The following is a 26028-nucleotide window of genomic DNA, read 5'->3' on the forward strand; positions in this document are numbered from 1 at the left end:
TTATAACCATAATGCATTTTTAACAATGTTCCTTAAAAGTTAAAAAGGATAAAACTTAAACTCACTAATAATCATCTCCTACTATACTATAACTTAATGTTTATTTTTTCCCCAAAAGCATGCATTTCTAAATTTTCAAAGTTGTACATAATGTATCGTTATAAATTATTATAGCATACATTTTAAGATACCGAATATGTGTGAATACATTGCTAAGTCTTTATAGAATAACTTATAATAATCCTGTGAATCAGGTACCATTATTTCTGTTTTGCAGATGAGAAAACATAGGTATAGAAAGAATACATAAAATCATATACCCAAAGTCACATATTTAGTGAATGGTAAATTCAGTAAATTTACCCTAATCATTATTATTACTAGTAGTAAACTTTTTTCAACTTTTTTTTTAAGACCTGGGTACTTTGCTTTAAAAGAACTTCCATATTATTGGTAGCCATTGGACAACTGGTTTTAATTATTCTGGAGTCACAGACCCCTTTGAAAATCTAACTTATAGATTCTTTACTCAGAAAAGTGCATTGTCCACAAATTTTTGCATAAAACCTCAATCTGGGCATGTAGCATTTGAAGTTTATCTGTGGAACTTGGAATAATACCTATTAAATTTTAGTGAGTATAGAAATCACCTAGGTTGCTTATTAAAATTACCTGAACTCACTGCCTAAAGTCTGGCCTTGGACTTAAAAATCTCTCTTAACAAATAACTTCAAATGATCTGTATGCAAGATGTTTTAAGAACACTGATAGTAAAACTCTATCTTGAGATTTGAGAATCTTGTTATTCCACTGCCGTTTTAGAGTAGCTACCACATAATACATGCTCTGAGTGTTTTGAAGTAGGTTTCTATAATGAAATGATTGTGTATTGTTACAGTTACCTTTAAAAACTGATATGAACATTAAGGTATAATGTTATTGCTAATGCTGCCAATCCACTTTTATCTTCAAATTTTCTATTTAGAATAATCTCATGTATGTCTGGAAAATATGGTTTACTTAAATATTTCCTAATTATTTGAATAGTCTGGAGATTATTCATTGGTTTCCTTTGGTAGTCAGAGACTCCGTTACAGTTTTTTATTAGAATTTTCTCTCATCAAGTTTATTTCTTAACGCTTTTTAAAAATGGTTTAAAATAAATTACTTATTTAAATTTTTTTCTACAATTATTTTTATTTATAGGATGAACTTTCTGATGTTAGCCAAGGAGGATCAAAAGCTACCACTCCAGCTTCAACAGCTGCTTCAGATGTGGCTGCACTTCCTACTGATACTCCCTTAAAGGAAGATAACGAAGGCTTTGTGAAGGTTGCAGAGACACCAAATAAGTCAGAGATAAGCAAGCATATTGAAGTACAGGTAGCCCAAGAAACTAGAAATGTATCAACAGGTAAGTGATCCTAGTTCTTTACTTCTACTGTCAAAGGTATTCAGTAAATCCAGATGATATGGCTGTGAGCAAATAAGTTATTGGAGTATTGCTGCTATAGGTTTATAAAATATATAATTCATTGTACTCAACTGTAAATAAGCTTTAAAAACATGATGATTAAATAAACTTTGGAGTGAAAAATGTTGGGGGCTAGAGGGTTGGAGAGCTTGAAAGGTGAGAGGACAGTTTTTCTATTTCCTGCTTTAGATCATCAGTCTATGTCTTTAGTTCCTCTATATTCCACCCCTTAAATACAAATGAAAACAGAGTTCTGGCCTGGGATACACTCTGCTGTCTCCCAGGAGATACAAATGAAAATTTGCTTTAGTTATTTATTAGTTTCTGTTATTAACTATTAATTGAATATATGATATATTATCTAACCCTGTGTTTCCTAGAATCCATTCTTTAATTTTTTTAATGCTCAAATAATGTATTTACAACCATAGAAGCAACAGGATTTTTAGATTAGGGGCAGTATGTGATATACGCATTATTTATGTCATCTTGCCCTTTCCTAAGGCTCTGCTGAAAATGAAGAGAAGTCAGAAGTTCAAGCAATCATCGAATCCACTCCTGAGTTGGATATGGATAAAGATCTCAGTGGATATAAAGGCTCAAGGTACTCTAAACATCAGGTTAAGACATCTTCTTTCTTTTCTCTTCTCTCAAAAGTACACTGTTGTTCCTTGGTCTCTGACCAAACAAAATACATTCAAATATTTAGCTGAAGAAATGTCGGTCTTAATACTCCAGTTTGTTTTTGAAAGTGGACATTGTATGTGGTTTAATGTTTCGTGAAATGTTCCCTTTGCAGCATCAGGGATTAGGAGCATATGGAAGGACGGAAAAAAGATAGCCAAGTCGTATCTGATACTTTCTGGAACTTGAGGAAATATAGAAGCAGTAGTGAGAGAATTAACAATTTGAGCAAACTTTATTTCTTCCCCCAGATCAGGAAGAAGAGAATGTACTCCCTTCAGAAGTGTAATGATCTCAATATTGGAAGAAAGTAGTCTCATTTTACATGGGAAGGCTATTTTGTGATAGGAAGAGAATGGTTATGTTTCATCTTAATCAAGGTCATCTGAAATAGATTGATGTTCAAGAATGTCAAACAGGAGCTACTGCCTTTTAATTTTTCTTCCATAAATTTTATCCTTTAATGAATTAATAATGACCATTAAAAATACATGCCACATATTGATCACTGCTAGACATTGTGCAGTGGTTAAAAGCATGAGCCTAGGGGTAAGACTGTGGATTCACATCCTCTCTTCAATTTGAATCTGAGTTGTTTCCTCATCCAAAAAATGGATTTATAATAATACCTCAGATGGTTGTGAGAAGTAAGTGAATCAACATATGTTAAAGGACTGACAAAGTGCCTAGTATAATAAATGTTAGCTAATATTATTGCTATCATCGTCATCTGAAATAGATTAATTACAGCTTATATGAGGTAGAGATCTTCATTCCTATTTTATAGATATGGAAACTCAGAAATGTCCACTAAGATAGCAAGAGGTAGAGCTGTGCTCAATCTAGATCTGATTTTGAAGACTGACCTATAAAAATATTTTTTTCCTTTTACTGTTTATTTAAAAATTTAAATAACTTAGAGTATAAAAGGTAATATAAAAGGTAATATTTGTTTCTTGTTTATTCTCTCCTAAGCCTAGGAGATGCAGCTATTCACAGGTGTTCTTTTGTTATTAAAAGTTAAAAATTCTGTTTAATATATTTTTGCAATATTAGGGTCAAATAGTATTATGAGATTTGAAGGGCATAATAGTCTTTTGCCCCTTCTCCCACCCCTCATTCCCACTCCCAAGAGGTAGCAATCTCTGTCATTTCTTAGCTAGCTCTTTTGCTATTTATCTTCAGGTATCAAAATCATATCCTTATGCTAGTCTTCCTTGGTCCTTCTCTTTCTCAGCTGGAATTCTATAATAAAATTAAATCCTAATGCCCTAAGGCATCCTTTGTGTTTAATGAATTAGTTATATTCCTATGCATCTAGAATAGTACTAGCTATGTATGTACTTCCTATGTATGTACTTTCTGTGTTCTGTGGATCAACTGGGCAACCTTGGCTGAAAAGGCTGCCATATTAGCTATTGACTTGATAGTGGAAGATGACAAGGATATAGCTCCTTAAACCACCATCTTTCCTTTCATCCTCTTAATTATTATCTCAATTTTGTTAAATTAACATTCATTGTTTATATTATATCATTATGACTATAACTACTAATCATAACTTAGCCACAGAATATACAGTGATTACATTTCCTTTTTTTTTTTTCCTGGAATTAGTAGAGACTTTTTGTTTTTGTTTTGTTTGTTTCTTTTGCTTAGATTTCTATGTAGCTATCACTAATTCACTGACATATACCCTTAGATCATAAATGTAAACATTCTCAAAATGGCCAAACACAAAACCAGTTTCCTGATGGCACTCTCTCTCCTGGGGTTTTCTGTTTCCATTCTTCAATCCAGACCGTTCACGAGTTTGCTCTGGTCCTGGAACTGGCTTTCGCTACCACCCCGGAACCCTTTTCATCACTCTCCTCTGTTGTGTTTTCTGTTTCCTTGATCCTGTGTCATCTTGCTCCTTGATTTATGCCTTTGTTTTGACAGAACATATTTTTACTAGCTTTCTGGGCAAAGGTAGCACAGGAAGTAAATTTTTTTGAGAACTTGAATGTAACGTTATTTGAAGAAGATGTGATTGATAGTTGGGCTGGATTCAGCATTCTAGGTTGGAAAACCTTCAATTTTCCGTCAGAATTGTGAAGACATTGCTTTATTGTCATTGAGTTTGGACTGTAGCCATTTGGGGTATTCCTTTTTCTGTATATTCTCCCTGGAACATTTAGGATCTTCACTTTATCCCTGTTTTATTTTTTGATGTTCTTGGTATAGAGGTTTCTTTTATATCTTGTTATATAGTAAATTTTTTTTTTATTTCTCCTTATAGTTTTTTCTTCCTCTCTCTTTCTGGAATACCTGTTAGGTGGATATTAAACATCCTGGACTGACTTTCATCATTTCTTTCTCCCTTCTTTTCCATCTCATCTGTTTTTGTTCAAATTTCTGGATGATTTCTTCAACTTTATCTTTTAACCCTCATTGACTTTTTTTCTAAAAGATTTTTGTTGTCAACATTTCTGGGAAAAAGATCTTTTTGTTTTGTTTTTAAGTATCTGCTACTGCCTGCGTTGTGTCCTTTTGCTCCAAGTACCTCTATCATAGTCTATTTGTTTTTGGGCTCTTGTATAATAGAGGCCTTCTTTTAATGTTTTGAGCTCCGTGGCTATTTTGCTAATACTTAAGTAAATGATGCTGATTCTCCAGTTTCCTGCCTATAACATGTAAACTTGGCTTTCATTGTTCAGGGAGCTCTGCTGGGAGGAGGGAGCTCTAACTCTTCTAGAGGGTCGGATCTAGGCTTCATGCTGCTTCTTGTGTCATCTTTCATCCAGTATTTGTTTTATGTTCCCCCTTGCATGCGTCTCTTCTCAGATTGCTGGTTCCTTCAATTCCCAGACCATTTAGGGGTTCTGGCAGCATACTAACTTCCTCTCTAAACTCCAGTGGCTTAGGTTTCAGCTTTCTTGACTGTTAAATCGGTTTCTAGTCTTTGCCCATCTGTTTTCCATCTTACAGAATCTTGTTCACATTTCATCTGCTATAGTTTCTTTTGCTATTCCCTATGTTTTTGTGAGTGTATACCTCTTTAATTCTTTTACTGTCATTTTAGTTGAGTTTCTGAATTATTGGGTGATAAATGACTATGTTTAGTTTACCATGTTTAACTGGAAATCCTATGTAGATACGTTTTATTACTATAACATTAATGCATAAACATGCATGTGCTTCCCCATTCCTCTCCACAGCCCTGCAAAAATGGGATTATGTTATATATACTGTTTTGCAACTTTCTTTTAAAAAGACACCTTTATATAATAGATTTCTTTAGTTTATAAAGCTCTATTTTAATGTTTCTAACTATAAAGTTAAAAATTTTAACACCGCATGTATGTATATTCATAACTTATTTCTTGTGCCCTGTTATTGATCTTGGGTTATTTTAGCTTTTTGCTACTATAAAAATGTTGCTGTAACCATCCTTTTATATTCATAATTGCCTTCTTGTGACAGTGTCTTTATAGGACGTTTTCTTGACATCACATTCTTGCCTGTAAAGTATTAGTAGATACTGTTAAGTTGCCCTTAAAAGAAAAATAGAACGGCTATGCTAGTTCATATTCAGACAACATAGAACGTGGTAGTCAAGATCATGGATTCTGAAGCCTGACTGCCTGTATTTGAATCCTGCCTCTTTCACTCATGGATGTGATGCCATCATGTTTTTTGGGATCTCACTGCACAAACATTCTCTGTTTTCTTCACCAGTTATCTCTGTATTTAATGGGAATTACTTAGGAAACCTTTGAGAAATCTTTTAGAATTACATTTTGTATTAAGTGTAAATTATAGGTAAAAAAAATTCTGTTTAACTTAGCCTATTGTAACTGTTAAGAAAGTCTTTGTAGTATTTGTTGATTTGGTTTTATTGTTTTTTGTTGCATAGCACTCCCACCAAAGGCATAGAGAACAAAGCTTTTGATCGCAATACAGAATCTCTCTTTGAAGAATTGTCTTCAGCTGGCTCAGGCCTAATTGGAGATGTGGATGAAGGAGCAGATTTACTAGGTATGATAGCTTATCTGAAGAATTATCATACTGTTTTAAAAATTAACATGGTTAATTGGTTTAATTGAGAATTCCTTTGAGATGTCCCTACTTGCTTAGTGGTACAGAGTTATTTATTGCACCTTTAAGTAAATAGGAATGTTTTCTTCGATATCATGAAACTCTTAAATGAAAGCATCTTTGCTTATGAATATACTTAAAATTGAATTGCACTTAAATTTATATTTTGAATTTATAGAACACAATTTATTGAACTCTTGCTATATTTTGAGAACAGTATTACACTTAAGGAATTTTTTGAGTTTTGACGTGTGTGTGTGTGTGTGTGTGTGTGTGTGTGTGTTGATATTTAGTTCCTTGCTCAAATAGGTCATTAAATTCTGTTGACCTTAAATTAAATAGGAAATTATACTAGAGTTTTCTGAGAGTTCATTTAGTATTCTGTTTCTGCTCTATAGGAAATTAATCATTTTAGAGTTGTATTGTGAAAGAACACTTGGTTTGAAAAAAATACTGCATTTGGCTTTTTTACTGTTTATCCGGTGACCTTTGCCAATTAGCGTGACCTTTCTGGGCCTTAGTTGCTTTGTGTATAAAATGGAAGGGCTGGACTCTAGTTCATGGATTGGACAAACTGCTGCTCGTGGGCCAAATCCAGCTTACCTTCTATGTGTGTGAATAAAGTTTTATTGGAACAAAGCTACACTCATTTGTTTACTTATTGTCTGTAGTTGCTTCTGTACTATAACAAGAGAATTAAGTAGTCTGCAGCAGAGATCATATGGTTTAAAAAGCTTAAAATATTCACCATTTGGCCATTTACAGAAAAAGTTTGCTAACTCCTGCTCTAGGTGATCTCGCTGTAAAGTTCCTTTCAACAATAATTATGTGATTCTGACTCATGTCAAGTAGCTTTGGTGTACTTTTCTTATAACTTAAGACCTTACAGAAATTGAAAACCTTATGGTATTAAAGATCTATGCCTCTATGTAGAATTTATTGATTACTAGTTATGTCCTTGACAATTTGAAATATTTTCTGAAGGAAACAGTTCTGTCCAAACATCTCACAGTCTGTTGAGTAAGAGGTTAAAGTATAAAAATAAAACTATTCTGAGTTAGACATATAATCCCACTGTTAAAGTCTAAAGAAGCAATTTAATGAGTTTGCTTTTCTCAAGGAGGGCAAAAAGATTAATTTTTAAAGAATACTCCATTTTTCTATTTAAATTTATACTTTGACTTTAGTTGACATTAAATTATGCATGAACAGTTCCTTTTAAGATTTGATTGGTTTAAGAAACAGACTCCCTGGCAAAACTGAGGGGCAGATGGAACTTTAAAATGTTTAAATTTATATTCAAATTTATATACAATAAAATTTACTCTTTTTGGTGAATTTTTTGGGTTTTGATAAATGCAGAGTTCTGTACCCACCATCAGAACCAATATACATCACCCCAAAAATTTCCTTCATGCTGCCCTTTGTATTAACCAGAATGAAGTAGTTTTTACTATTGATTGTACACTCTGTTGCTTCATAATCTAATGTTGAATAATATAATTTTTGAAGATGGTAGTCCCAACTTTCTTTTTTTAATAAAGAGTTAAGAAGTCTTATAGTACTTAGAAATAATTGTGGTATTTTAAATCAAGTATTTTCTGAAAGCTTCCATATTAAGTCATAAAATTAAGCATAATAAATAGGTTAAAAGCAAAATCCTGATATTGTGGTTTCCTTTCCACTTAAAAACTACTGTGTTTTCCTTCTTGTAGATATTGATATATTTATTTCTAGAATGTTTCAGATTAGAAGATTTAAAAATATTACTATAAATGTAGCAAAATGTGCCTTCATGAATACTTTTTGGTCAGAGATAGTAAATGTAATTTCCAAGGCACATATTTATTCTTGGCTTCTCTTCGATGCGATTCAGTAATAGCAGTTGAGGGGCAATACTCACTAAATGCAGTATAGTTAAACTAAAAACATTGTTTCCCAAAGTTCTTCCATTGACCTTGGATTGCTAAATAAGTACATAGTATATTTCTATAACTCATTCATTTTTACTATTTTATAGAGAATCTAGAAATAAACGATATAAAGGATGTAAAACTTCGTAATTGTTTTACATGTACTAAGTACTTAGATTACTTTTTCTGCCTCACGGTTTGTCTTTTATCTTGATTGGCGTCTCTTCGCTTGACTTTATTTTCATTAATCCCTTTCTCCATTCCCTTCAGTCACTTATTCCCCATAACCACATTCTAGAAGTTAGAAATCATCCATTCATCTTTCTGTCGAGATTTTCTTTCTCTTGATTATTTTCTATATTTTCTACTTCACCATCTTTACTACTTCCTATTATCATTTAAACATGTTCATATCTTTGCCATTTAAAAATAAAAATACCACCCTCTTCTCACCCTCTAACTTCAATAGCTTCTCACACTGTCACTCATTTTTCTCCCATTTCTAGTCATGCTTTTATGCAGCAATATCAGTAAGGTTTATGTTATGTGCTTGGTACTATCCTAGATGTTTGTGCTACATCAGACTTTTAGAAAGCATGTTTTTTCTAAACCAAACTTTTAAAAGCATGGCTACTTGAACTGGCAGGATTTCCGCACTCCCACTTGCATCTCAGCCGACTGCTGTGAGTGGTTATTCTCCCGCACATTCACCTTGCCTGAAACAACCTTGTTTACCATACCCAGTGGTTCCTTCTCAGTTATTTTACATGGCTTCTCAAATAGCATCTGTCTTAAAACTGTTTTTGCTGGGTTTCTGAGATATCAGACTGTCCTGCATTCTTTTCTGTCTCTGACTTCCTTTTCAGTCTTCTTAGCAGGCTCTTCTTCCTCTGCTTATCTTTCAGATACCAGTGTTCCTGTCCCAGGCATACTTCTTTGCTCTTGTTGTTCCTTGGCTTTCATGGCTAATTACTCCCAAGTTTTTATCTCCAAGATTTTTTTCTAGAGCCCCAGACTATAACTTACAACCAACTCATAAACACCTAAGACGATTTGTAGGGCTTACCTTTGATATGCCTAAAACTCAGTTTATCATCATCTTTATTGTCTTGGCCCCCAGGCTGCTCTTATACCAACATATACTAACTCAATGAATAAACAACTTCACCATCCATTCAGTTCTCTATCCTAGATCTCGCCCTCTTCCCTCACAACCAGTCACAAAGGATGATTTGCTCCCTTTCTTTATCTCTATCTCTTTCTTGCCTGAGCTTTAATGGCACACCTTTCTCTGGAAATTCTGTCTTGATTGCCTAGTAAAAGCTTAGTTGTCCCTGAAATGTTTTCCGATAGCACTACATTTTATTTATTATGTCACTCTTCATACTTTACTATAATTTTTTATGTACCTGTCTCCCTGAATAGACTATAAGCTCAATGTGGCCACAACAGTATGTCTTTTGCTCACTGTTGAGATTTTAGTTCATAGCGCAGCAAGTAAGTGAATAGATTCCTAATAGTCCTAAGTTTTGTTTTAACTGTGAATCTGTGATTCTTCACCTTTTGGAGTTAGAACTCCTTTCCTGGAGAATTTGTAAGAGAGCAATGTACTTTAGGAAAAATGATAGTATAGAACTAGATAAAATTGTGTATACTTTTTCAAGAAATTAACAGATCATTCAGAAGCCCATCGATGGACCTAGCTTGGGACTCACTGCTGAAATCCAAAAGAGATGTTTATGATTTTAAAAACTGTCAGGCAGTTTTTTGCTTGTTTCCATAAATAGGTAGTTTCTAAATATATTAGACTCAAATTTATTCATGGTTAAAGTCTCAAATAGAAAATAGAGTCACTTCAAGTTATGTTTTTCTTATAGTTATGAGTTAGTGATTATTGATATATTTCATAGTGAAAATTTTGGACAATTCTATTGATGATATATTAAATTTATATGCTAGATTATTAAGAGAATTCTTCATTGGGAATGTTAAACTTTAGAAACTATGTTATAGGATATGATTTCTTTATAGTACATATTTCATTTTTTTCGTACTTATAATATTTACACTTTGCTATGTTTAGTTAATGGTTTCTCCACATCTTTTCAATTTCATTGTCTTCTCTCTCTCATTTTTTGAAATAAATGAGCGTAGCTCTTTCTAAAAACAATCTAATTGAGATTCTCATTCGTTTTTCTCTTGGGCCGCTTACCCAGGAGAGTATTCTGGTGTGTATGCTTTTAAATACTTTAAAATGACTGCTTTTTAAACGAGGTGTTCTTGGCTGTTGTTTTCATTTAGTGCTTTCTCATAATTTTTTTCTGCTCAACTGTTTTTTTTTTTTTGCCCTGCATATATTTTCAGCTTTTAAGCTTATCTTCCTATATGCCTTAGAGTTTATAGCATCTATAGTCATTATGTAAACTTGTTAAAACCAATCTAAACCTTATTTCTTCTGACTGTAGCTTCATTGAAAAGTTAACATTAGTGTTTAAAGCAAGGATTCAACATATCTTGCCAAAATTCATTTTGGAATTGGAATATGGAAACTTTTTTAGTTTTTTTTTTTAATTTTTTTATTTTCAGTTTTTGGAGAATACATACATAGAAAATTAAATAAGCACTAGTTCTTATATTTCGTTCTTTATGATAGAAGTACCCTGATCTTTGAGACTGTTTGAAATAATTATAGACAAAATATGTGTCCACATATTACCTTTTTTAAAAATAAAGGGAAAAGTTAACTCTTTTATCTTATGTAGTTTTCTTTAGAAATATTTTCTTCCTGTTTAGCTGGATGACGAATACTACTTCCATTGTATGTGATTTTTTTCAACATTAGCTTAGGATAATAAGTAGTGGGTTTTTGGTTTTGGTTTGCTTTTTTTTTTTTTTTTTTTTTTTTTGTAACTTTTTGAGATACGTTCCTTAGTGTGTTCTTTTTTTCTTCAGTTTCTTCAGTAGCAATTTAGTTTTCTTCTCCCTAAAGATCTTGCATCAGACGCTCTACCTGCTACCTTATAATACTCATTAAATTATTAAACACAATTCTATAAAGTGACAACTGAACATTATCATTTCAAAAGTGGCACTTTGAAAGAAACTTTATATTGTTGATTTGGGTTTTTCAACCTAATTATATTTAATTTTATTGTGCAGAAGATTCAGTAAAGCATTTTTTAGGTATAACATCCTTATGAATGAAGATCTTTGTAATTTCTGTCCTTTTGCTCATCATTATGCATTAAATCATAGCATTGTGATTCCAGATGTTTTTCATGTCATGCATAAAACTTTATAGATTAATGATCTATTTTCACTCTGTTTCTTACATAAAACATTTCTTGTTCTTTGTTTTTGCTTTACATGGAATGCATGGGCTTTAAGACCATAATTTCTTTGGTAAGGTTTCATCTGCATTGGGGTTCTGTCTTCCTTTGGCCTTGTTTCTGCCTATTCTCTATGAATTGGGCCTAATTTTTAGGCCAAAGCCAACAATACCAACTGTGATTTGGAAAAGATTTCTGATCCATGTTAATGCTATTCTTTTTTCCCCTGCTACCTTTTAGACTATTTGGCAGAAAAGTCTTGATTCTTTCGAAATATTATCTACTAGAAAATCTAGACTAACAGTTATAAAGAATTGGCTAACAAAATCTTTAGCTTTGTTTTGTGATGGATAATTATAATTTTATAATCCACTCAAGTACATATATATCAAATGCAATTATAGACAAAATGAGAATTCTAAAGGACAGATAAAATTTATAAAATGTGCAATTATAGCTTATGTTTATATAATTTTTTGATAAGTTTATTTTCAAAGTTTTTATCCTTTTTCTTTTACTAGGAATGGGCCGTGAAGTCGAGAATCTGATATTAGAAAATACACAACTGTTGGAAACCAAGTAAGTATATATAAAATTTTAACAAAGAACAAGAGACACTGAATTTTCTTCTTGTCTGAGTCCAATGACATTTCTTCAATTCAGCACAACACTAATGAAGTTTCATTACTCGATCTCATTCCCCTCCTTTGTATGTACACATGTGCAAATAGGTCATGGGACCTAATTTTACTGATGTTTCTATTTCATTGCTCATTCGTTTGCAGAGATTTTCATCTCCTTTCCACTCTACAAGTACCCATGCTTTTAATATTCTAGGTGTGTTTATGCATTTTCTGCTCCCTCTCCAGGATGTCTGTGTTTTTTCACCTCTTTTCCGAGGGCTTCTTTTATTTCTGCATAAATGTTTTGATCTATACCTAGCTCACCTCTTCAGAGCTCTTCTCCATAGGTTCTCAGGTATAATTTATGGGGTCTCGGGCCCTCAGACACATTGGAGTCTTATTTAGTAGGGCAGGTTCTGAGTCAAGTGGAAAAGCAGCTCGGGCCCCCTTGTTAATTTGCTGTGTCAGAGCAACTTTGGAACATCTGTGTATATTTCAAAACAGAATACAGTCATAATGAGGTCCTGTGCCAATTATACCCCAAAAGAGCTAGATCTTAGATTTTTTTTTCAGTTTTTTTCCAGTTTAGACTTTTTCCTTCATTAGTTATTACAGATCAATTTAAAGATAAATTTTACTTTATTAATTAGGTAATAGACTGTTGCTTTATGTTTCTTTTTTCCTTTTTCTACAAACAACATCAGGTAGAATACCTTTGAAGTATTCAATTATTCAGCTCTAATATTGTGTACTTTCATCAACAAAAGAATAATCTAAAAGATGGAAAGATTATTTATTTATAATGATGCCCTTGAAATATGTGTTTCTTAGAAATGCGTTGAATGTAGTGAAGAATGATTTGATAGCAAAAGTAGATGAACTGACCTGTGAGAAAGATGTGCTACAAGGTGAACTGGAGGCTGTGAAGCAAGCCAAACTGAAGCTAGAGGAAAAGAACAAAGAACTGGAGGAAGAGCTGAGGAAGTAAGTCTTCACTGTGCTGTTCTAAACCACGCTGTCTTTGTAAGTGTGCCACATAGGTTTATGGGTATAATGCTGAGACTGATGCCTTCAGCCTTCTCAAGTCAGGAAGGAGCAAGAGCTGCCTGTGAAAGGGTAAAGTGCCCCGCTAATGCTTCTACTGTGAGCAGGCCCCTCTATTTTCTGAGTATTATCATTTTTTTGTGCTTGTCACGATGTGAAAGAACTGTTCAAATCTTGCTAATAAGGAATTTAGAAACATTCAGTATTTTCCTTTGCCCAGATTTCTTTAATACCTGTTTTTGTTTGTGTTTGTGTTTTTTTTGTTCCTGAGAACAGTACTATAATAATGTTCCCCTAAATGAAGGCAGCTTAATAAATTGTTTGGAAAAAGAAAAATAATCATTAAGTGGTGGTTAAAATTTTTTACCTATTTTTTCATTCTTTGAAAAGATGAACTCAACTCATATTATGTTTTGTTTTTTCTCTCACTAGAGCTCGTGCAGAAGCCGAAGATGCAAGGCAAAAAGCAAAAGATGATGATGATGTAGGTTTACAATTTTGGACCTTTTTTCTTACCTTACCACATTTTTTGTAAGACATGTCTTTGGTCCTGAATAAGATAGCTTATGGCATATCCAGATGCAGAGCTGTGTAGCTGCATGTGATGTGCTCATTTTTCCACTGTGGCTCTGTGCTCAGACCCATGTGTGTGTGTTCAAGCTCAAGGACCAACTGAACATTTTGGAGTTTTTTGTTTTGCTTAAAATTTTGACCTAGAAATATGAAACTTCAGTAATAATTGGTTAATAGTATTAAACATAAAAAGCTGAAGTCCAGAACTTCAATGCTAGGCAACTAGCCCGTATCGTTGTCAACATATTTAAATACAAAACAATAAATATGAGCTCTTGCCAATGTTATTAGCATACTAGCTATTCTGTTCGTAGCTAGGTTATAATTCCTGTAACAGGTGTTTGCTAGTCAAGCATCAGACTTAAGATATAGGGCTGTCCTGGACAGAATGATTAGTCAGTGCCCCTTCAATTTCTTAATTGTTTTTTAATATAATATTTGACACATAAAAATATATGTAACACAAGTAAGTTGTGAATAGTAACTTAACATTGTAATAAATTAACATTATAAACTCACCACCCAAACTAAGATCTAGAATATTTTCAAACATTGAAGCTACCTTGTGTTCTTCCCTGCCAGAGGAAACTACTGATCTGTATTTAGCATTTTCTCACCTTAAAAAAATTTTCTTTATGTTTGTGTTTATATAAAGAATGGTTTAATTTTCATTGTTTTTGCATTTTATACTGTATTTAGTCTTGGAGACTTGCTTCTTTTACTTATTATTATGTTTTTGATATTCACCTGTGTTTTAGTATAGTGCTATATAGTTCATTCATTTCACTGCTTTATAATATCTCATGAATATACTGCGATTTATGTATCTGTTTTACAAATAATGAATATTTAGGTTGTTCTTAGCTTTTTACTACCACAAACTATGCTGTCGATACGAACAAGTCTTCTGGTTTTTCCAGGGTATATACCTAGTAGTGGGATTGCTATATTGCAGGCTCAGAGTCCTTTAATCATTCGTCGTCCTTCGGCTTTTTTTAAAAAATGAGAAGCCAAGTTCTGTGGCAAGGATGGAAGAAGAGATTTCTGAGGTCTGAGCTCAGCCTCTTTCTTTACTGTTCCAAGCCTTTCAGCTTTGATCCAAAAAGTGCATATTCCACTCAACAAAACAAAAGCTTTACAATTAATCCAACCTTTCTCCAGAAGAGCCTTTAGAAATCAGCAGTAAAAGGAAATTGGCTTGAGCATACCCCTTTGTGGTCTTCCCATACTCAACATCCCTTATTCTCCCTAAGAAGAATCCTAGTTAATGTGGTTGTCTCCATCTCTTTCTGTTGGTGTTTTAGTGACTCTTATAGTTTGGTACCTCGATCCCTGGCCAGTAAGTTAATTAATATTTTATACCGGACTTGGGTACATATGGATTGGTAGTTTGAGATAAATAAAACCCTTTTGGAACTAACTTATAATTTCTGAACGACTAGCATTTGTTATAGAACATGAATTTAAAATAATGTTGGTAGAGCAACATTTCCAGGTGGGCATATTAAATCTCTGTATAGATAACAGTTAACTTTTTTGGTTTTAGGTCAAAGTTTGCGCTATTCTGTATTTCATTTATGTTCAAATATCTGTATTTATATTTAGAAATTAAATTGTCTACTTCTTTTCAGTCATAAGTAATTACGTAAATCTCTTTACTGATATTATTTTTATAAGACTGTTTTTCTTTAAGTGATCCATCCAATAAGAAATTAAGGAATGTTTAAAAGGTAAAAGATTTTGCTTAAGTCTGAGATAACACCGAAACAGACATAGGTTCCTGGAGTGATCTGTCATCTTCTTTTCATTATAGAGTGATATTCCCACAGCCCAGAGGAAGCGGTTTACTAGAGTAGAAATGGCCCGTGTTCTAATGGAGAGAAACCAGTATAAAGAGAGATTGATGGAGCTTCAGGAAGCTGTTCGATGGACGGAGATGATTCGGTTTGTATGAGAAATACCTCTGGTGTTTTTTCTAGTATTGTCTCCTAGTTTTGAATATTTCTTCATTCAGGATTAGAGTCCTGCTTTGGAGGTCCAAGCCCCTTGCTGTGTTTACTAGGAGAGACTTTCTAAAATAACACTTGGAATTAGAAACAGAATGTGATCAAAGTGGGTGCCTTTAGGGGTAGGTGAGGGCTCTTGGATAATATTCCCAAAACCTCTGAAAAACAATTGTTATTCCTTAGGGATGATGGTTATTTTTCAAAAGAACATAGAAAATGGCACAACTTTTGCAATAATGTCAGGAAAAGCTACGATTTTCATATGCCACATAGGAAACAATCCTTTTTACTCAGTGTCTTCTTGTAAAACATTCATGCCAAATTCCCCCACCTCCATCTGACTGTTCATGCAAAATGCCACTTCCATTGAGATCTTTGTCAGATCTTAAATCTCACCTCTAATGCTGCTGTGTAACAGTCCTATTGTCAGTAACGATATTCCTTTAATTTAGGAAGAGCTCATGAAAAGTTTGCAAATTAGTTACCCCCTAATTTGCCCACATTTTTGATTGTGGATTGTCATATTAGATTTACCAACACTGACACATTGTTTTAAAGTTGATGAACATACTTTCTAACCGCCAACTTTTACTTTCTTATGATTGCATCATTTATTTTTTTTATATAATTTATTTACTAGTTTATATACCCTCAAGCAATGTCATACTAGAATCTTTTGTATAGAATATTTGCAATTTGCTAAAACTGTAATTGCTTATAGCTATCATGATGGAAGATCAGTATTCTTATCTTTATTGATTGAATAAAGAAACCAATGTCATAAGAAATGCATTCTTAACACTAGCATTTAATGGCTATTAAATAAATAATGAATAAATATTTTAAAAACTGAGGCATATAGGCAGGTTCCACTTTTTATTGCTATTTTTAATTCTAGCAGCCAAATGGCAGTCAGCAGGTGAAAAGAAAGGTCGCTTACTTTTAACTTTTTCCACCGAATTAAACTATGTTTTAAATTTAGTCTTAAAAAAATTGAAAAGGAGGCTCTCATAGTGATGGCAGAATCCTTACCACCTTATTAAATCAGTTTGGAATGCCTTATTTTCTAAAATTTTGTTGAATTACCTGTCAATTTAGTTTATCTCCTTCCCGGGTCATCTTTTCAGTGATGGAAAAGTTTTAGTCCTGTGAAAAATAACCTGTCCGAACAATAAAGTTATAAGCTACTTTGTGAGAGCTGGGAATATAAGGTGATAGAGACCATTATGTAAAGACAGGGATTTACAACGTAATATTTTGATAAAAGGGAGAGTTGGAGGATCACTCTTCAATAAAAAAAAATTTTAAATATTAACATTCAGGCATGTTGGCTATCTGTCCAGCACAGGTAACAATTTTGTCTCTATCAGTAGAGTGAGCTCTTTGAGGAAGGGATGGCACTTTATTTTAGTTGTAGCCTTAGCAGACTGACTGACACATGGTAGGTCAGAGTAACTATGTGCTGAATTTAATTGTTGACTCTCCTCTGTGTATGTATCTCGTGAACTTTGGTCCTTGGCTCTTCAGATAGAAAGCTAGAAAACCTCACTGATAACACATTTTTTCTTTTTTCTTTTTTAATGTAGAGCATCAAGAGAAAATCCAGCCATGCAGGAAAAAAAAAGGTCAAGCATTTGGCAGTTGTAAGTATCTAAAAACACATAAAAACATTAGCACTTTGAGATAAGATTACAGTCAAAATTTATATTCAAGAGTGATTTGGTGTCCCCTCCTTTCCTCAGCCCCTCCCTCCCTCCTTCCCTCCCTCCCTTCCTTCCTCCCTTTCTTTAATTTGGAGGATATAGCTAAACTGAAGTTTTTTTTTTTTGATATGTAGTGTGCCAGCTCGGTAAGGCTGTTCTTGAGGACAAATATCATGCTGTCGTAAGCCGCATCATTTTGGTTATGCATTTGGCGGAATCCTCTGCTAAATTAAATAAAATAATGGGGAATTATTCATAGAGATGATAATTACCTGGATCCCCATTAAATAAGCTACTGAGCCATTGGTTGTATGATTGTAAGGAACTTTATAAAACAAGGATTACAAATTTAGTGTTTGCGGGGTTTGAGTAACGTGTCTGTCTATTTTGGACTTTAATTGTTTTCATGCCAGAAGTACTGTGCATTTACTATGCTTAATGCTTGCCCCTTTTGGTGAATCTGCTGTTTAATAGAAATGTTGATTTTTTTTTTTTTTTTGTGAATGTGAAAGTAATTATTTAAATTGAGCCTAATAAAAGGTATAGGATGTGTGGTAAACTGGTAATATGTGTTCTAGTGCTTTATTATAACTGTTTTTAGAATTGGCGTACTAGGCTTCTGGCATACCATGCAGCCATAACGCTGCTGCTTAACCATCGCACCAAGTAGGAGCTGCCTAAAGAAACCATCTTACTTTATATCTTCATTATGAGAAGTTCCCTGTACTTAAGAGCCTCTTCCTTTCATTATGGGAATTACTAATTAAAGAACAGGGATCTGCAAGCATAAGCAATAGTTTCTCTTTCCCAAATGTCTGCGTTTGGCTGTGAGTTATTGCTGAGACTGCACTGCGTGACTACAAAAAAAATCTTTTTGCCAGTTTCTAACTCGTTTCCATGTAAGAAAAAGCACTCTGGAATTTGTGGGAATTTATGGATTGTCTCCACAGTTCATGTAATAAGCTCTCTCTCCCCCTCTTTCTCTTTCACTCAGTCGCTCACTTTTTTACTTCTTTTTAGTTTCAGCCGGCTTTTTAGCTCCTCAAGTAATACTACTAAGAAGCCTGAACCACCTGTTAATCTGAAGTATAATGCACCCACCTCTCATGTTACTCCTTCTGTCAAGAAAAGAAGCAGCACTTTATCTCAACTCCCTGGGGATAAGTCCAAAGCTTTTGATTTCCTTAGTGAAGAGTAAGTATTTTCCAGACTAGTGATTTTGCCCTAAATAAGTTAACATTTCAGAATATTCTTGCAGCTTATCAGATCAGCTATAAGAGTTCAGATAAATCTATAAACTATTTCTGTAACTTGGCTACCCTTAATTACTTGTAAGTCAACACCTTTTATGAAAATTGCACTTCACAGTTTTCATAAAGAGAAAAAAAATTTTTAATGTCTCTTTTTGCTGGTATTACAACATTGATAAATATTAATTAATCAAAACGTTAAAGGCCTATGTAAGCCTTTATCCTAAATGTTTGAACATTTTCTTTGGTGCCAGAAGGACTTGGTTTTCCATCCTGATTCTGTTTCTCATTAGGTACATGAATCCAGGCAAGTTAACCTCTCAGAGTCCCATTTCCTCTGCCTAAGGAATTACTATGATAACCTATCTCAGGCTGTTAGGATTAAATTTTACAGCATCTGTAAAGTGTCTAACACAGAGATAGATTTGTTAACTATGAGATATATAGCAAGTTAGCTCAGAAATATTTAAATGGCCCAGAGAAAGACAAATTATTTTCAAAATCATTTTCGTAGTATTTCACTCCACAGCTCTAAAGCTTACCAAGTCAGTTTACATTTTTGTTTTCTGAAATAAATTAGTGAAATCCAAAAGTTAACCTGTATTAACTTCCTAAAAAGACACTGATTTATTCATCTTAGTCACTTTTAGCACACTCCCTGGCATTAGAAAATTTTCAGTAAATATTTGTTAAATGAACACAAAAAAAGGAGAAGCCAAAAATATTTAAGAATTTTTCCTTTTTATATGGCCAAAATCTGAAACCTGATAGAAATTTGATGGCTGGTGATTCAACATAATAATATAACAGGCCACTTGTTAAAGTTACCTATATTCTCTGTAAAACAACAATACCAGCTTTAATATTTAATATAACACTTTTAAATGAGGAATTTTAGTCTGAGGTAAACTAATCTGAAATCATGTAATTTTTTGGATGTTGTTTTTGCTATTTTAGCGGGAGAGGTGGTGTTATAGTCACTTAATTAAAGGACATTTCATCTCTTTTTAGAACTGAAGCTAGTTTAGCCTCACGCAGAGAACAAAAAAGAGAACAATATCGTCAGGTAAAGGCACACGTTCAGAAGGAAGATGGTAGAGTGCAGGCTTTTGGCTGGAGTCTGCCTCAAAAGTACAAACAGGTAACGTGTGAATGTGGTAAGAGAATCTAGTGAGAAATGCAGGGGGAGAGGAGTATGCCTGGGCTTGAAGGAATTGAAATATATACCCCAAACCTGCTCATTTCAGGCTGTACGGACTTGGCACCCATTTAGAGAGAAGTGTGTTGAGTATAGTGGCTTTCAGGTTAATTTTCAGAGCCCTAGAACTCACAAGAAATGCCTGTGAGTTTGTAAGGAGGGAGAAGGGTCAATGGGAGGTAGCTGAATACATGGAACTTGAGGTGCCTCGCACTGTTGTAATATTTGAAGATTTCATTTTTTATAAACAGCATCTATTGTTTAAAAGTTTTCCGAAGCCATAGCATGGAGCCTTTCTAGCTGTTGTCTTAAAACTTAGTTCAGGTCTTCAGGAACTTTACATATCTGTTCCATATTTCCTATTCCTACAACACTCAGCTCATAATTCTCTCTGTCTCTCTCTCTGTGTGTCTCTCTCTGACTCTCTCTCTCTCTCTCTCTCTCTCTCTGTGTCTCACCTCCCTCTTCCTCTTCCTCTACCTCCCTCCCTGCCTCTCTCCCCTCGACTTTTCTCCCTCCCCCACACAGATGCGAATTAGTGTCTTTCTTCCAAGCTCCCGTAGCATCTTGTTTATTTTCTCTAATTTCCATTTGATTTTCTCATTTTTCAAATAAGAATGACAAAATGAACTTGATTTCAAAGAGTAAATATGTAACAACAGAGCTTGCCCATGTGTCCAGTGGTTCTGTAAGTTTACTTTTGATGAGGCTAAGCAATGTGTCTTTTTCTCCCCTCCCCAATTGTTAGGTAACCAATGGCCAAGGGGAAAATAAGATGAAAAATTTACCTGTGCCTGTCTATCTCAGACCTCTTGATGAAAAAGATGCATCAATGAAGGTAAATTAACTTTGAACTTAAAGGAGATATTTCCTAAAATCTGGGTGGATTTTTTCTAAACCAAAAATGTTAAATTCTACTTTTATAGATCAGATTATTGTTTATTTTATAGTTTTAAACTGGGATACTTTGAATATTAAAGACCTATATTTGTAATCATTAATTTTTTGAAGAAAATATGAAGAATTCTAAACGTTTTTAGAGAGAAAGTGACTTAATACCTTTTTTTAAACCCCAAAAGCTGTGGTGTGCTGTCGGAGTCAATTTATCTGGTGGGAAGACCAGAGACGGTGGTTCTGTTGTTGGAGCAAGTGTATTTTACAAGGATGTTGCTGGTTTGGATACAGAAGGCAGTAAACAGCGAAGTGCATCTCAGAGTAGTTTAGACAAGCTAGATCAGGAACTTAAGGTAGGTGTGTGCGCGGTCACTTGACTTCCTGATGTCTGGGACTATTAGTTTAGCTCTTTGGTCCAAAACTTGTTTCTAATTAGAATCAGTATGACCTTGCTTACTCCTCATTCTTTCTTTTTAAAATCAATTTTATTGAGGTATATATTACGTACAGTAAAGTGTATACTTGAAATGGGTACGGTTCAGAGTTTTGACAAATACATGCATCACAGTAACAGCTGTCACAATCACAATAATAGAATGTTCTTGTCACTGATCTGCTTTAACTGCTAGTGTTTAGTATGCTGGTTAATAGGGAAAGACAGTTGTGTTTTCAGCCTTCCAAGTAATTAGGAAATAAACTTGAAATAGTATTGCCCTTGACTGTAATAGCACAGCCTTATGGATATTTACACATAGATCATTCCAGACATTCATTTTCCTTGCTTTACCTCTGCAGGAACAGCAGAAGGAGTTGAAAAATCAAGAAGAATTATCTAGTCTAGTCTGGATCTGTACCAGCACACATTCAGCTACAAAAGTTATCATTATTGATGCTGTTCAACCAGGCGACATCCTAGACAGTTTCACTGTTTGCAACTCTCATGTTCTGTGTATAGCAAGTGTACCAGGTAAGAGTGAGCTGTGCCCCACTTCCCACTGTCCATACCTCCTCTGCAGGACCTAATTTGGTTACTGGAGATACAGTTATACACCACTGTCATGGAATTTATGTTCTAGTTCTAGTTGGCGAAGACCAAAAATAAATTGGAAACAAATGACTAAACAAGATACTTTCAGTTGTTGTGAAGAAAATAAAGCAATGGTAATAATTAGAAGATGATTGGGAGGCACAGGGCAAGAGGGTATTTAGATTGATTAGTAAGAGATGGCCTTCTAAAGTTTTGGATTAAATATTACATGATGTTAAAACATTGATTTAAAAATTCAAGACATTTGTGATATATTCATGCCATGGAATATTATTTACCCATAAAAAGGAAATTCTGATACACACTACAACATGGATTCCTTGGAAACATTATGCTAAGTAAAATAATCCAGACACAAAAGGGCAAAAATTGTACGATTCTGCTTATATGAGCCATCTAGACTAGACAAATTCATAAAGACAGAAGTAAATTAGACATCATCAGGCACAGGCAGGGGTGGGGCTCGGGGAACAGAGAATTACTGTTTAATGGGTACAGATTTTCTTTGTGGGGTGATGGAAAAGTTTTAGACATAGTTTTGATTGGTGCACAACATTGTAAAATCATGGAATTTTACACTTAAAAATGGTTAAAATGCCAGTTTTGTGTTGTATTTGTGTATATTGACTACAATAAAAATTTTGAATGTTGGTAAGAATACAACTTTCTAAATTAAAAAAAAAGAAGAGGTTTATCTTTATACTGTAAATGCTTAGTTTTTAAATATCTTAAGGCACTGAATACATTTAAGATGATTAATTTTTTTAAATTTATTTAATTAGTTTCAAGTATATAGTACATTGGTTTAACATCTATATAGTTCATAAAACGGTCACCCCAATTGATCCCTCCCTCCCCTGACCCTCCACCTAGCCAAGGTATTAATGCTAACTAACTGCATTCCCTACACCGTGCTCCCCATCCCTGTAACCATCCATCAGCTACTAATTTGTACTTCTTTAACCCTTCACCCCATTCTTCCAGCCCCTCAAACCCCTGTCCCCTCAAACCACTGTCCCCTCTGTCCATCACCAAATTGTCCACTCTATTTGTGAGTCTGTTTGCGATTAGTTTGTTCTTTTTGTTCCTTAGATTCCGCATATAAGCGAAATCATATAGTGTTTATCTTTCTCTGTCTGACTTACATACCTCCTAGGTCCATCAAAGCACTATCTTTTTCCATCCCCTTCCTTTTACTCTGTGTGTGTTAGTCTTTTGTATTTTTCTTCTTAAAGAAGTCCCTCCAACATTTCCTGTAATACTGGCTTGGTGGTGATAAATTCCTTTAGCTTATTTTTGTCTGGGAAGCTCTTTATCTGTTTTTCAACTCTAAATGATAGCTTTGCTGGATAAATTATTCTTGGTTGTATATCCTGTGTCTTCATCCTGTCAGATATTTTTTGCCAAGTCTTTCCTTCTGTCCTGCATAGTTTCTTTTGAGGAATCAGCTGCCTGTCTTATGGGTATTCCCTTATAAGTAATTATTTGTTTGGGTTTTTTTTGCTGCTTTTAATATTCTTTCTTTGTATTTAACCTTTGGCATTTTAATTATGATGTATCTTGGTGTGGGCCTCTTTGGGTTCATCTGTTTTGGTACTCTCTGAGCTTCCTGGGGTTTTATGTCCATTTCCTTCACCAGGTTAGGAAAGTTTTCCATGGTTATTTCTTCAAACAGCTGTTCAACATCTTGATTTTCTTCGGCTACGCCGATCAGACAAATATTTGGAGACTTAATAGTGTCCAGTATCCTCCTTAAATTATTTTTATAGTCTCGCATCTTTTTTCCGATTAAGTGTCCTGATTGGCTTTCCTGTCTTCTAGATACAGCATTTGATCCTCTTCTTTATTCACTTTGTTTATTCCTTTGTTTCTTCCATTTAATATACTTCTCATCCCAGATAATGTGTTCTTCATTTCAGACTGGTTCCCTTTTATAATTTCCATTTCCATTTTTATGTTTTTTATGAAGTTCTCACCGAATTTATCCACACTTCCCAAAAGTTCATTGAGCATCTTTATAACCAGTGTTTTGAACTCTGTGTCTATTAGATTACTTGACTCCATTATATCTGGCTCTCTGTTCGATTTTCTCCTATGGTTTTTGCTTCTTTGTCTTCCCATTTTGGCTGCCATTCCATTTCTGTGTCTGTACTAAGCAAAGCTCCTGAGTCTCCTGGTCTTATTAGTATGGATTTGTGAAGTAGGTGTTCAGTGGCACAGTCCTGAGAGGGGTTCAGCTATAAGCCAAACTCAGCCCAAGCCTCTACCCCTCAGAGACCACCTGTTAAGATTCAGCAAGCAATCCACAGAAGCTGTGCTTAGAGTTGCCTCAAAAGGCCACACCAGAAACTGTGACCAGCTGCCTCCAGTGAGAGTCTAGGCGCTGCTCAGCAAGGAGCACCTGACTTGCTGAGGATATACCTGGATGTGGCTTGGGTGGGACTGCAAGTTGGGAGAGGCAGAGTTTCAGGGGCGGAGTGACATCTGTTATCCAGTTTGATGGCGGCGCTGCATCCATGCACTGGGAGTGGGGAGGTTTCGACAGGAAACAATGAATACCACCTGCACTTCTGTACAGAGTGAGTCTCACCTCTGCCCTCACTATAAGTCACTGGTGCCCACCCTTTGCAGCCGAATCGGCACTGGTGCTCTGAGCAAACAGGTCCGTCACCACAAAAATCTGCTCGCGGAGGCATCTACCACTGCCCAGCCTCTCTCTCCATCTTGATCTCACTCAGCCTTGTCCTCGCCCTGTCCTACCTTTTGCTGTTACAGGGTGATTTCTTGTATTTCTCCCTAGTTGTATGGTTTGTTCATCTAGATCTCAGGTGATTTTTCCTTGCTGCTGCTCCTTGTTTCCGTCACAACTTTGATTTGGTCGCCAGGGGGATGAACAGAGCTTCTATCATCTGCGCCATTTTTTTCCCCTCCAGTTGATTAATTTTTAATAGTGGTGGATAGAAGTCTGTATTTCAAATAGCAAAATATTTTTGCTAACTTGTTAGATGTAATTTGATTTCATTGTTTTTAACCTTTTTAGGTGACTGATGAGGAGCTCATATTAAAAACAGAAGTATTGTTTCTGACATTTTCATGTTTGCTTGTGCTTATATCAATAGCAGTATTCTAATTTTTTAAAGCTACTTATTTTCTGAAGGTTAGTTAAAATTTAAAGCTACCATCTTGGCAGTATATTCAAATAATGATTTATCTCATCAACACACCTATTTCAACCCTATAGTTGCTTTTATGGAACAATGCTATTTATATGAGTTTACTTAGCATTCAAGGAAGGTTTATCCTGTTTTTCAGGAGCACGAGAAACAGACTACCCTGCAGGAGAAGAGCTTTCAGAATCTGGACAGGTAGATAAAGCATCTTTGTGTGGAAGCATGACGAGCAACAGCTCAGCAGAAACAGACAGCCTGTTGGGAGGCATCACAGTGGTTGGTTGTTCGGCAGAAGGTGTGACAGCAGCTGCCACTTCCCCTAGTACCAACGGTGCTTCTCCAGTGGCGGAAAAACCACCAGGTATAGCAGTCCTCCTTAAACACCATCTGTACAGAATCTGAGCCTATCCTAGATGCCTTGTTATGGACTTAATTTAGATCTTAAAGTAACAGGGATGAAGGACCTGAAAGAACATGCTGTAATGACAGTTAAATGAAATCATGAATTCTCAATTTCATGATACAGTGCTGAGTAGGAGGGGGTAGGTGGACTGGAATTCTGTAGTGGGTGGTTGTGTGATGAAATTATTGGGAGAGAAGTTCAAACTCAGAATGGTTAGCATGTTTTATGTATTTTTTAGAAATGGAAGCAGAAAGTAGTGAGGTTGATGAAAATGTTCCAACGGCAGAAGAAGCAACTGAAGCCACAGAAGGCAATGCAGGGTCAGCTGAAGACACCGTGGACATCTCCCAAACAGGCGTGTACACAGAGCACGTCTTTACAGATCCTTTGGGAGTTCAAATCCCAGAAGACCTCTCACCAGTGTATCAGTCAAGGTATACTAATGGGTCAACAACTTAGGAAATGAGATAAACACACACAAAAAAGAAATCAAAATAATCTCAAACAGGCAAACTATTCTTACTGATTGGCGTGGTTGTGACAAACTAAGATGTCTTCATTTATTCCTTCCACTTTATTTTCTCTGAATATTTTTTTCCCATTTGTTTTCTTTTCCTTCTGACTTAAGAAGAAAGT

At 34.7% G+C, this 26028-nt stretch overlaps 1 protein-coding gene across 11 annotated transcripts in view; it reads left to right on the forward strand.

Moving 5' to 3' along the window:
• The window catches only part of SPAG9 (sperm associated antigen 9), a 113360-nt gene that overhangs the window by 65357 nt on the left and 21975 nt on the right, over positions 1-26028 (forward strand). For 6 of the 11 annotated variants that reach the window (XM_036222055.1, XM_036222057.1, XM_036222063.1 and 3 more), the window contains 15 exons: positions 1207-1414; positions 1979-2078; positions 6057-6178; positions 12002-12059; positions 12935-13087; positions 13580-13631; positions 15534-15664; positions 17313-17369; positions 18450-18623; positions 19691-19820; positions 20626-20715; positions 20957-21124; positions 21567-21738; positions 25132-25350; positions 25631-25826. In XM_036222055.1, coding sequence (XP_036077948.1) covers positions 1207-1414; positions 1979-2078; positions 6057-6178; positions 12002-12059; positions 12935-13087; positions 13580-13631; positions 15534-15664; positions 17313-17369; positions 18450-18623; positions 19691-19820; positions 20626-20715; positions 20957-21124; positions 21567-21738; positions 25132-25350; positions 25631-25826 — 2030 coding nt within the window. Of the gene's footprint in view, positions 1-1206; positions 1415-1978; positions 2079-6056; positions 6179-10367; positions 10380-12001; positions 12060-12934; positions 13088-13579; positions 13632-15533; positions 15665-17312; positions 17370-18449; positions 18624-19690; positions 19821-20625; positions 20716-20956; positions 21125-21566; positions 21739-25131; positions 25351-25630; positions 25827-26028 lie in introns of all 11 variants that reach the window. The other 5 variants (XM_036222054.1, XM_036222056.1, XM_036222062.1 and 2 more) reach the window with 1 other exon arrangement.

Source organism: Rousettus aegyptiacus, unplaced genomic scaffold (genome assembly GCF_014176215.1).
Source record: "Rousettus aegyptiacus isolate mRouAeg1 unplaced genomic scaffold, mRouAeg1.p scaffold_m13_p_6, whole genome shotgun sequence".
Classification (NCBI taxonomy): domain Eukaryota; kingdom Metazoa; phylum Chordata; class Mammalia; order Chiroptera; family Pteropodidae; genus Rousettus; species Rousettus aegyptiacus.